Source organism: Hylaeus anthracinus, unplaced genomic scaffold (assembly GCF_026225885.1).
Source record: "Hylaeus anthracinus isolate JK02 unplaced genomic scaffold, UHH_iyHylAnth1.0_haploid 0, whole genome shotgun sequence".
NCBI classification, from domain to species: Eukaryota; Metazoa; Arthropoda; class Insecta; order Hymenoptera; family Colletidae; genus Hylaeus; species Hylaeus anthracinus.
This window is the reverse complement of record NW_026533254.1, coordinates 25,254,131-25,266,022: the sequence shown is the minus strand read 5'-3', so window position 1 is coordinate 25,266,022 and position 11,892 is coordinate 25,254,131. Positions and strand designations below refer to the sequence as shown.

The 11,892-nt window shown below is 42.4% G+C and overlaps 2 protein-coding genes and 1 long non-coding RNA gene across 9 annotated transcripts in view; 1 reads left to right on the top strand and 2 right to left on the bottom strand.

Moving 5' to 3' along the window:
• Positions 1–870, top strand: part of LOC128894530 (uncharacterized) — a 1,896-nt gene extending 1,026 nt beyond the window's left edge. Inside the window, exons 5-6 of the mRNA XM_054156318.1 lie at positions 81–287; positions 349–870. Of these exons, the coding sequence (XP_054012293.1) occupies positions 81–287; positions 349–459 (318 nt within the window). The 3' untranslated portion in view covers positions 460–870. The remainder of the gene's footprint in view (positions 1–80; positions 288–348) is intronic.
• On the bottom strand, positions 495–8,727 carry LOC128896330 (proton-associated sugar transporter A). 7 transcript variants are annotated; one of them, XM_054159631.1, is made up of 10 exons: positions 8,459–8,727; positions 7,070–7,462; positions 6,572–6,834; positions 5,847–6,095; positions 4,753–5,003; positions 3,835–3,948; positions 3,476–3,766; positions 2,078–2,208; positions 1,831–2,005; positions 495–1,219 (listed from the first exon to the last, which is right to left on the bottom strand). In XM_054159631.1, exons 2-10 carry the CDS (start codon positions 7,267–7,269, stop codon positions 989–991), a joined length of 1,905 nt encoding a protein of 634 aa, XP_054015606.1. In that variant the 5' UTR covers positions 7,270–7,462; positions 8,459–8,727; the 3' UTR covers positions 495–988. The 7 variants fall into 7 exon arrangements, with proteins under 7 accessions (XP_054015606.1, XP_054015604.1, XP_054015608.1 ...); XM_054159629.1 differs by having other exon boundaries at positions 7,070–7,393; XM_054159633.1 differs by having other exon boundaries at positions 7,070–7,335.
• A 3,104-nt stretch (positions 8,728–11,831) lies between these two features.
• LOC128894822 (uncharacterized) overlaps positions 11,832–11,892 on the bottom strand; it is a 2,163-nt gene continuing 2,102 nt past the window's right edge. Inside the window, exon 4 of the long non-coding RNA XR_008461635.1 lies at positions 11,832–11,887. This is a non-coding gene — a long non-coding RNA (uncharacterized LOC128894822). The remainder of the gene's footprint in view (positions 11,888–11,892) is intronic.

Sequence of the window (11,892 nt, the reverse complement as noted above, 5' to 3'; positions counted from 1 at the left end):
GCGCTAGTGTCGCGTCCCTTATAACCTCCAGAGCTTTTCGTACACTCTCTCTTTAATTTTTATATTCTTTTTGATTTTAGATTATGCGTAAGGTCGCCAACAGACCCAGGTACATCAGATCGATGGCGTGTGGATTAGCTGACCATTGTAAATTCCTGTGGAACGGTACACCTGAAAATGAGTGGACGTGCATGGGGGTATTGTCTGACCACTCTTACGATATTCGAGCGGGAATATTTTTCTCGTATCCTGTGTTTTGTAAGAACGGAGAATACGAGATAGTAAAAGTACGAGAATCGCAACCATTCGATCGCCATTTAATTATAGATCTCATGAAAAATTTGATAGGGTCTTGTTGCGGACGAATACGTTAGGAGGTACATCCTGGACTTAAGTCGACTGATCTTCAGGGATGTCGCAGCCGCCATTTCGGTTTGCAACAGGCAGTGGAACAATTGATCTGTTTTATACTAAAATATACATACGCGTCTGCGTACTATCTATGGATTCTATTGCGTTTATACAAGGTACATTTATTTACAAGTTTCCTTTGACGACACAAAGTTTGCAACTTCACGGCGTGTTATAAATACATGGCGCCATTATTTGTGCATCGTTAACACGGTATTCTTATTACACGAATAAGCACTTGTTTTCACGAATGAGTCATAAAATACGATATTAAGTTAAATTCGTAGACTGGTTATAAACCAAAAGACTGATTGAAATTATAAAGTAATTCAATTTGTTTGCGTGAACATTGTAAAACGAAATCGAAATTTAAATACTATCAAGAAAGTATTATCATATGTTTTCTCTGTATGGTGTTTCTAAATAGAACATTGGTAGACAATGGGTTAACAAACTTATTTCTCGACATAACCTGAAATATCACGTCGCGTTTCTTCCACCAACTATACATCGACGTCGAGGGGAAGAACAAACAAGATTACCGTTGAGCTGTGTGTCTCTCTTATCCGAATCGAGTTCAGAGATCCAGATACATGACCTGCGTCGCAGAAATGGCTCCGCAAGCTGCTAGGGTGCTCGCCACGCACACCACCGCCGTGGTGGTTCCTGCGTGACTAACGATCGTGCCTAAACAACACGACAGCAAGAATTGAGCCAGGAAGACCATGGAGGAAACGATGGCAACGTCGGTCCCAAGGCCGCGCACTCCTTCGCTTTGAATGGCTTCTCCCTCGGCTGTCACCTCGAACTATAAAGTCAACTAATTTAATACACGCACATTTCACACACACACACACGCACGCACGCACGCACGCACGCACGCGCGTTGCTATACTAAATTATATTGGAAACATCTTTTTCTATTTAAAATGCAAATATTACAAATGTTCGATTCGCGAAAGAAATATTTTTCTATCGAGTGCAAGAACGCGTGTTATTTGCATTTAGTCGGATCAAGAGAATCGCTTCAGACATTCCTGAACCGTACCAAGCAGTATACCGTTACAGCTCGCGTTTCGTTTAATTGTTCGTAAAAGCCTTGCGATTCGTCTCGAAAGTTACGTCGACCATTGTCGCCGACGAAACGATCGTCCCCGACGACGATAATTATTAGAACGAGTGAGACACGATGCGAGCGAGTCGAGTGCTCCCTTGGGAACTCTGTCTCATTTCATACAGAGCTACTAACGGGAGGACGTAGCCAAGCTCGTTTTCTAACGAGCTTTTATAGAGAAGCTTTTATTGAAATACTGAAGATAATTAAGAATAATTTATATTATTTATTAGCAGAAGTATAGGGTACTTTTTAATCTCGAGGAGCGATTCGCGAGGAAGGAGACAATAGAAAATATTACTCACCGTTGACGAAGCGTGATAATGTGCAACCAGCAAGTACGGCATAGTGAATAACGTCGAGTACATGACTCCCGCAGTCCAGGAGAATATGATCACTCCCACGGGATGTTTGGTTAGCGCCATCATCATCATACCGGTGCTGTAGAACAGCAGGCCGCAAATGTAAACCCTTCGAGCTCTGTCAAAACGAAAAACGTTTCATGAAGCTCGATGAACACGATAGAAACTCGAAAACGATATGGCAGATTACTTGTAGCGTTCTATCAGCTTCTCGATGACCAGCGAGTAACACGAACACGAAAGCGAGTACATGGACATTCCCCAACAGCCAAAACGGACGCCGCTTTCGTATAATTCTCGTTCTTTGCTGCCGTCCGGAGCCTGCGGTGAAAAGATTTTGAGAAAAGGGTTCTATTGTTAAATATACAGTCCCTGGCTATCGAATTAGGACAACGTACGAAAATTTCACTTTTTACGCCTATTCAGGTGGCCTAACGGTACGTCGTGTATGGAAAATTGTCTCGTGTCGTTCAAATTATTACTGAATACGTTGATGATGATGTACATATACAGGGTGTTCAAAAAAGCATTCAATATTTATATGGCGTATAGGGCACACTGTACCGAGTAAAAAAGCTTTAGTAAACATAGGTCCAAAGGTCAACCGTTTCTGAGATATAAACATTTTTGTTTGCTAGTATCGTGATTGGCTTACTACTGGGTTTTCGATATTTGTAGAAGATTTTCCACGTGTTCACTGCTCATTTCTGTACACGAGATTGAGAAAAATGAAATTGACGAAATTGTCGGCAGTTGAATGGGAACATTCAGAACGCAATTTATAAACACTGACATAAACATCGCATTCGATGGAAGCAAGTAAGTCAATCATGATACTAGCAAACAAAAATGTTTATATCTCAGAAATTTTTGACCTATGGACCTATGTTTACTAAAGCTTTTTTACTCGGTACAGTGTGCCCTATACGCCATATAAATATTGAATGGTGTTTTTTGAACACCCTGTACATAACAATTGATTTGTTACTATCGCGGTAATAATCAAATTGGAGCCTTTATGAATCTCCAAGCACCACATTGTCACAATCGAAAACAAAAATTACAGATATCTGGGAAAATGATGGAGATACAGTAAAGACTGGATAAATGCAAGATGGTGGTGGTGATGGCTATCACCGCTACTAGGGGGTCCCCCTTGACACTCGGCGAGCGAGCAGTGTAATATGATCCTAACCGATTGCTTTTTTCCGTAGGACCTCTTCCTCTTTCACTCTCTGTCCTTTTCGACTCGAGCCAAATGTGAACACAGAATAGAAACCTCTACTGCATAAATGCAATAAACTGGGTCTCGATTTTCTTGCATTTATCCAGTCCTTGCTGTATAAAGCATATGATCAAACAATGTATGCGAAGCCGGAAACGGTACAAGCTGCCATTGAAGCAAAGAGTGGAAATACAATATTATGTACAGTAGTAGTGTATTACATTAGTAGCGACTAAATTATATCAGTACAATTTCGACAAGCCTTTTAATTTTACGGAAAACGCGGGAAATGCTTGAAATAGTGGTTCTAATACGGTGGCCAGGGACTGGTGGATACATAGTAACACGGAAAGGGTTTCTCGCCTGCGGATTGCCGCCATAAACGGCCTCCCCGACGAAATCCGTGAAGTACAGTGAGTAGCAGACGTGAGCCATCCAGCAGAAGAGGTTCGTCAGGCACACCATGCGCAGGCTGTGAGGCATGTACACGATGGAAAGAAGATATTCCTGCAAAGTAACCTTAGAATTCTCGCCGCTCTCCTCGAGGCCGGGCTTGTCGCCATAGTTCTCGCGAGCTGTGACATCCGGTATCATGGGCACTTGGCCGGGTCTTCTCTCGGGTTCCTTCACTGGAAGGGGCTTCAGGACGAATTCCTAGGGAACGGTTAACGTTACAAGTACTCTACAAAATGGATAACTGTAGTTTTTCAATGATCACTCACGTCCTTCTTCGTGGCGACATCTTGTTCGTTGTCCAGGGTCCCATAAGACACGGACTCATCCGTTGTTATTTTATCGTGCTCCTTCTGCTCGTCCTCCTTGCCCTCGTTGGCTAACTAAAACGAAGTTGGAAACGATGATACTTCGTAACGTTAATAAGCTCTCGGTCGGTAAGCGTCGGAGACAAAATGCCGAGTAATAGACTATCGGTCGGTAAGCATTGGCGATAGAAAGGTGATTAATAGACTATCGGTCGGTAAGCGTCGGAGACCAAATGCCGAGTAATAGGCTATCAGTCGGTAAGCATTGGCGATAGAATGCTGATTAATAGACTATCGGTCGGTAAACGTCGGAGACCAAATGCCGAGTAATAGGTTATCAGTCGGTAAGCATTGGCGATAGAATGCTGATTAATAGACTATCGGTCGGTAAGCGTCGGAGACCAAATGCCGAGTAATAGGTTATCAGTCGGTAAGCATTGGCGATAGAATGCTGATTAATAGACTATCGGTCGGTAAACGTCGGAGACCAAATGCCGAGTAATAGGCTATCGGTCGGTAAAGTGTTAATACACAAAATCTACCACGTCAAATGACCATTTTCAAATTTGTGTATACACTTCTTAAATGCTATTGGGTTGTCCGGAAAGTTCATGCCTATTTTAAAGAAAAATTCAAAGGCATATTTGAATATTGATGGATATTTATTGAATTATATATGTACCATTTTGTTCCACAACCTTTGCACCTTTTAAGGAATGTACACATGATATTTGTTTTCAACCATTCCGACATATTCAGACCTGTACCGCCTACTAAAAATCGGCATGGACTTTCCAGACAGCCCAATATATATAAATTGTATACAATTGTCTCTATAAGAATTACGCTTCGTGTGAACCGCGAATATTAACAACCAACCATTTGCTCGTGCAACTGCTGGTACTCGTCTCTCTCCAGCAGCTCCAGAGGTATCTCCTTGAAGCTGGTGATGGTGCAAAACACGCAGATGATGAAGATGATGGTAATTAAAGTGAACGTCGCGTGGAGATGTCCGCCCAGCATGACTCCTATCGCCGTGGCGTCCCAGTTAATGCCGCCCAATCCGTATCCCATAAAGCCTCCTAAGCCCGCCATTATAGTGAACGTGCTCAGACCCTTGGCGTGGTCCTCTGCGAATACAACGAGTGTCCTGATATTATTTCTCCACGAGGATCCCGTCGGCTGGCACTGATCCGATTAGAATTAAGTGAAATGTAAGAACATGAACAAATTGGAGCGCAAATCTTTGTTTGCCGGGAGGATCGAACGATGGAGGGCGCAACCTTTACTGCTACGTTTAATGATCTGTTTGTCTTCTCTGGAAAACTCGAGGAGTATTAGAGTTGTATTAGATAGATATACAGGATGTCCCAAAAATGTTGGTGGTTCGGGAGGTGATTTGAAACAACTTTTTCCTTAGCGAAAATATTGTCCGAGGCTTCGTTAAGGAGATATTAACAGAAAACCCCGACCAATCAGAGCGCGGAGCCTACGCCACTGCGGACGCTCCATCGGCGTACTCGCGCTCTGATTGGTCGGGGGGTTTTCTGTTAATATCTCCTTAACGAAGCCTCGGACAACATTTTCGCTAAGGAAAACATTGTTTCAAATCACCAGCCCTTTCAAGGACCTCTAAAATTTTTGGGATACCCTGAATATTTATTCCAGCTTTCTAACCAAGAAATGGACTTTGTTATCTTCTAACCATTTTCGCCCTCTCTCATTCCATCACACTGGTGCCTTACATACTAAAATGCTAATCGTGCCTTAAAATACTAATCCTAAAATTATCCTTAATAAATAATCCTTAACCTACTAATGCTACATGCTACAAAATCCTTAAACCTAACCTGTAACCTTATCTTTGGTCTCCTGCTATTTTGTTCTATTGCTATTTTTTCTTTCCGTCCCTTTGCAAGGAGTTCTGTTATAGTCGATAGTTTCTTGATCAAGACGTAAGTTCATTTACTTGCCAGGTGTAGTGACGTCGAGTAAGTAAGCCCTAGCTGGGCTCTGACAAGCGTCAGCGTCGAAGTCAAGAAGAACCGTGCCCAAAATCGTGAAGAAGATCCCCCAAGAGTGGGATGGTGGCTTCACCGACTCCTCCTTCCCTTGTTTGGCCGTGGTTCGATGACCAAGTGGAACTGTATAGTTGGCCCCATGGGAGGGCGTGTCGCCGAAAGCGTAACCCATGTCTTCTCCATTTGGGACCAATATCAACCCTGCGCCGTAAGTATTATATTAAAAATACAGTCAATCCCATAAATACCCTCTGTATTTGCTAAAGAAATCTGTCTAATTTAAATGCACCGTGGCTGCTCCACCCGCAGCGGGGTTTTCTATTAATATCTCTTTAACGAAGCCTCGGACGACATTTTCGCTAAGGAAAAAGTTGTTGGGGGGCTGATTTGAAACAACTTTTTCCTCAGCGAAAATGTTGTCCGAGGCTTCGTTAAGGAGATATCAACAGAAACCCCGACTCATCAGAGCGCGGCCGCCTAGCGGGTAGCCTACGCACCGGGGCTGCTCCACCCGCAACGGGGTTTTCTATTAATATCTCTTTAACGAAGCCTCGGACGATATTTTCGCAAAGGAAAAAGTTGTTTCAAATCCTCCGAACTTTCAAGGACCACCATCATATTTGAGACTGACTGTAAGTAAATACATACAGAGAAAAACCGTCAGGTCCTTCCCTCACCTATTAACACCCCGATCGCCAGTAGCATGATGAAGGGTCTCCTCCTTCCGTACTTCAGCCTGCACCTGTCGCTCAAGCTTCCCAGAATGGGCGTGACGAAGAACCCAATGAGAGGACTCAGCGCCCAAACGAGCGTCATGTGCTGATGATCCACCCCTATCTTTAAGAGGGTAGGTGAAACGAATGCTGTCTCGGCCGCATATGAGAACTCTATTCCCATCACCGCTGCGGACACACGGACCAGTTCTCCTCGTGTCTTCTTCCTGAAAATGGATTCGGTTCCTGATGACGATTCCAATTCCTGTCTTGACCCTTTGCAATCGAGAGGTGACTCTACTAATAATGCAGGTTTTTAATTTCTTCGGAACTCGAAGCATCGATAAAATGATTGGGTAAAGGTTATTAAGCTTAACATTCGTAGAAATAGAATGCTAAGAAAGCATCTCGAGTGCAAAGAGTTGAGATTGTCAGCGCCAAGAGGGCGAGCGACACCAGTACCTGTAGACATGAGCGTAATCGTCCAACGTCCTCTCCAACTTCGGAGGACCTCGAAGATGATTCAAGAAGCCTTCGATACCCTGGTCCGTGGGTATCCCTTGTTTCCACTCCTTCCAGACCTCCCACCTCTCCTTGATCTTGTCACGGACATCGTGGACCCTGCCTGCGAAGCCCTCGTACTCGTGCAGTTTGTCCACCATGGCTTTGCCAATAGTTTCTACCCTGGCTCAGTCGAAAGTCCTCGATCTCATCGCGCCAGGACGACTCTGCTACCGCACACCTCGGTACCGTGAGTTTAAACGCGAGATACACTCCACCAGCTCGCTGAGAACCAAGGGTTGTGTAATCCGTGTTAATGGGTACAGTAATGTCTCGTTAAGCGCACAAATTTGTCTACGATAAGTGCACAGAATTCAGCCATCTTTTACCATCGTATTCCTGACATTTTACTGATTAAAATGAGTCCAAACACAACGTAACTCGCGACATGTTTACTTGTAATGATTTATTATGTATTGTACAGGGTGTCCCAAAAATGTTGGAGGTCTTTGAAAGGGGTGGTTCAGGGCAGTGATTTGACACAAACTTTTTCTTTAAAGAAGCCCCAGCCTCGAAGCCTCAACCCTTTCAAAAACCTCCAACATTTTTGTGACACCCTGTATATCGTAGAACACTAACTAAAAATAGATGCATGGTAAATATCATCCGAATTATATCGTGTTTGGTCTCATTTTAATCAGAAAAGTGTCAGGAATATGATGGTAAAGGTTTGACAACAAAAAAAGTTGATGATAAAAAAAGTTTCATCGTCCTCTTCTTTATTCGCTGTCCTTCTTTACGTTTGAAGCTCGTCGGCAAACATCAAAGAACATACGATGTCCACGTTAGTCGCACAAGGTCGGTCCCGAGCTTGTGCGCTTAACGAGACATTACTGTATCGATAATAGGAGTCTGACAATGCAATTACAGTCAGTCCCACAAATATTCCTACCGGATATATTCTGAATTTATCGAAGGAACTTGTCTAAACTAAACGGGTAGGTTCAATGTTTCCAAATAAATCTTTCATTACATTCACAAGTGTTAAGTTTATGTACACGTCTATAACGAAACATTAATTTGAAAACGTCGAATCTGTTATTCAATTTAGACAAACTTCTTTATAAACATCTTTTCATGTTCATGAGACTGACTGTATATTGAATTATACACAGGTGAATTCGTTTCGATTGAAAAGCAATGATTCCAGTGTATATAAAAATGAAAAATAAAGATCTTTTGAAAATAAAAGGAAAAAATAAAAATAAAATTCTTCTGAATATATCAGCTGGTTTGAATCTTCGTCCACGCGAGCGAGCTTCCCTTGAAATTATTATTTCGTTTCCTTACACAACCACCGGGATTCTCAGCCGTCGAGCGAGCGGTTATTACCGAGGTAATCACAAAGTATTCACAAAGCAATCACTGTCCAACTGCGGTGGGCGTCAGAGGAGCGCGCGTTGGCCATCCATCGCGAACTGGTCGATCAGTCGAGGAAAGGGATACTTTTCACCAAGGGTTGAGGGTGGTGTGCACCGCCGGCGAGATACGAGACCCGACTGGTGGTTCCCGCAAGCTGCCGGCCAAGACGGAAGCACCAGTGACGTTCGTCGAGGGATGGCATGGCCCCCTTGTCGCTCCTACCCTGCAGAATTGGATTGTCTGGAAAGTTCGCGCCGATTTCTCAGCGAAATTCAACCACTGCGCACTTAAACATCTACTATACGTTTATCGAATTATACAGGCGCCACTTTGTTCCTAATATTTTGTACAACTTTAAGACTTTTTTTTATCGAAGGAATTTTGAAAATCTGGGGGTTCTACGTCTGGAAAGTACAGAAGGTACCATTTCTTCTTCGTGATGGAGTCGTAATGGACCACAGAAGCCTGCAGATTTGGGCTCATGAGGACCATCATGGATCTATGCACATATGCTGTACTGTAAAATAGATATATATATATATATAGTTTTGGGGGTGTAGATCCTGCTAATACATTTCTGTTATCGCTAATTTTCTGTTCAATGGCATGCAATGAAACACAGAAGAGGAAATTTCGTCGTTGAAGGTGTGAAGTCTCTTGGAGGTAGACTTGGTTCTTTGGCAATGAGTTATCGGTGCGTATTGCTATCGTAAGCTCTTACTAAGGCGAAGCTCCAAGCAAGGCCACATACGCAACAAGACCTACTTTGTAGGACTTCGTTGCCGGCTAATGCGACGGCTCGATATGCTCGCGACAGTGTAATATGATTTCTCAAAAAAGTCACGTTCCCTTATGAGGCTCTTACCGATACTATTCTTAGGAATACGAATACAATAGGATTGATAGTACTAGATTAGCACCAAGTATAATATATAATATAATCCTATATATTACTACATATAATCAATACTATTCTTAGGAATACAAATACGATGGAATTTATAATGCTAGCCTAGTACCAAGTATAATATGATTTCTCAAAAAAGTCATGTTTCTTTAAGAGACTCATAACAATACTATTCTTAGGAATACAAATACGATAGAATTTATAATGCTAGCCAAGTATAATATGATTTTAAAATAAGTTATGTTTCCTTATGAGACTCTCAGGAATACAAACACGACAAAAGTAATAAATAGTACTAGGCTAGTACAAATACAATATGATTTCTCAAAAAAGTCATGTTTCTTTAAGAGTCTCATACCAATACTATTTTCAGGAATACAAATACGATAGAGTTTATAATGCTAGCCAAGTACCAAGTATAAGATGATTTTTAAAACATGGCACGTTCCCTTGTGATAGTCTTAACAATGGTATTCTTAGGAATACGAATCCGATAGGATCAATAATACTAGACTACCACTAAGTATAATATGATTTCTCAAAAAAAGTACAACAAATACAACAAGATTAATAATGCTATGCCAGTACCAAGTATACTAAGAACACTTAGAAGCGCAACGAATGCTCCGAAAGACTGAACTGTACCATTACCATAAAATCATTAACAACGTTAAACGAGAAGCTGAGGAGCGATGATGCGCGTCGAAGCTTCGTATAAAATTCTCCCCTGGACGTTAAATCGAATTGAAAATCCGCTTCGAAAGGAACACGAGAGAATGGACAAAGTGCAATTTCCGCGGCGGAAATTACATCTGCGACCAGTGGAAAAAGCATTGTTGGGAAGCTTCGTTTTGCGGAGACAGAGTGTAGTCGTTCCGTGTATACACGTGTAAACACTCGCGGCTTTAAGAGTAGAGCAAACACCGCGTGTATACACGCGTAGATAAGCGGACGGAGAGCGTTCGATGCGTCGTTATTTATATGGGCGCGTATTAAACGCTTTGACTTGTACACAAAGACGAGTTGAATTCGGTCCTTGGTAGAAACTTTTGAATAAATAGAATATCGCGCGCGGTTGTGGGAACGAAAGCTTACGAGATCGAGTCTAATGATTTAACGTGTAGTTCCATCAAAGACACGTGCAAATATCGTCTTAATTCTTATCGATGCGTGTCGTGCAAGATGCAATCTGTTGTGCAATCAGGCTTACGGTACAACTGTGAGCGCGGAATAAATGCGAAGCTGGTCGGGCCAGCGACAAGGAGTATTCTACTTAGGTCTGATCGCATCCGTCTGGCTTACTACAACGGTTCTAGACTGCGAGACTGTTCTATCCAACTATACGGTACAACCAAACAAAATAATTGCTCGATTATTCTAATTACTCGATAGTTTCCAGTAGCTACTTCGAGCCTGATCTGTTTTTAATTACGCGCTATACGCATTACTTTCTTCCTTAGATGCTACTTTTCTCAATTACGAAGAATTTTCTGGTCGAGCGACTCGCTCGGTCGTTACCAAAGGCGGGGCACCGGTCCAATCCGATTATTCGATTAAAGTTTATCAGCCTGGCTCGTTTCCGTGGAACAACGATAATGATGAAAAACAAGATTACGTTTGCATCGGAACGATAACGGAAAAATTCTAGCGTTACGAATGAAATATTCACGTTGAATCCATGAAAAGGTGATAGAAAGAGGATTTAACCCTTTATTTACTAAAGGAACTTAGAAGTTCCGTCAATTTTCTCATGGTACTGTATCAATTAAACGCTTTGAAACGTATTGCGACTTTGTAATGTGACTCCACTTCTACGAAGTTCGTTTTTAATTGTTGGGTGGCAGTACAAGCTTTTTTTCTGTTGGAAGTTAGTTAGAGACGACTGTGTAAAACCAAGATGGACGCCTAGATTTTGAGAGATTGAGATTTGGAGAAATTCAGTAAATAAAGTGTTAAGACGAGGTTCATCGATCATTTTGAGACAAAGTGTATCGCTTCTAGTAAACCAGATTAATTCCTTACTCGTTCAAGGTTTCCACGAGCAGTTTGGAGCTAACTGTCGCAAACTTTTCCTCGTTCTGTGCGACAAACGACACGGCAACACCTGGATGCCAAAGTCCAGGTGCTCGAGCAAACAGCGGTCTCAAAACGAGATGATAAAACAACGAAAATGAATCTCGTTAGGCGTGGAGCTTCCATTGTTCCAGCCGTGACATATATTTATCTCGGACTCGTAGTCTCCCAGGGAAACAGCGTTTCCAATAAAACGGAGCTCGGCGAGGAAGGTCATCGATTTCAGCGCGAACGCGAGCTCAACGTTGATCTCTATTGGTCTGTGCGTGTCTTCGCGTGCGTATTTCCTGTTTATCTTGATGTCACCCTAATACGTAGTCGCAAGGTTCAATTTCCACGACGAAACGGCAGTGAAGACTCCTACATCCGTTATGGTCCTAAA

What these genes read in the sequence shown, in the direction of transcription:
- LOC128896330 (XM_054159631.1), bottom strand. Translation starts at nt 7,269, where the DNA reads ATGGTGGACAAACTGCACGAGTACGAGGGCTTCGCAGGCAGGGTCCAC. An exon ending in ATGTCGCCACGAAGAAGGAC is followed by an intron (nt 3,767 to 3,834) that starts GTGAGTGATCAT and finishes ACCGTTCCCTAG; the next exon opens with GAATTCGTCCTGAAGCCCCT. An exon ending in TTTATGGCGGCAATCCGCAG is followed by an intron (nt 2,209 to 3,475) that starts GCGAGAAACCCT and finishes TTTTCACCGCAG; the next exon opens with GCTCCGGACGGCAGCAAAGA.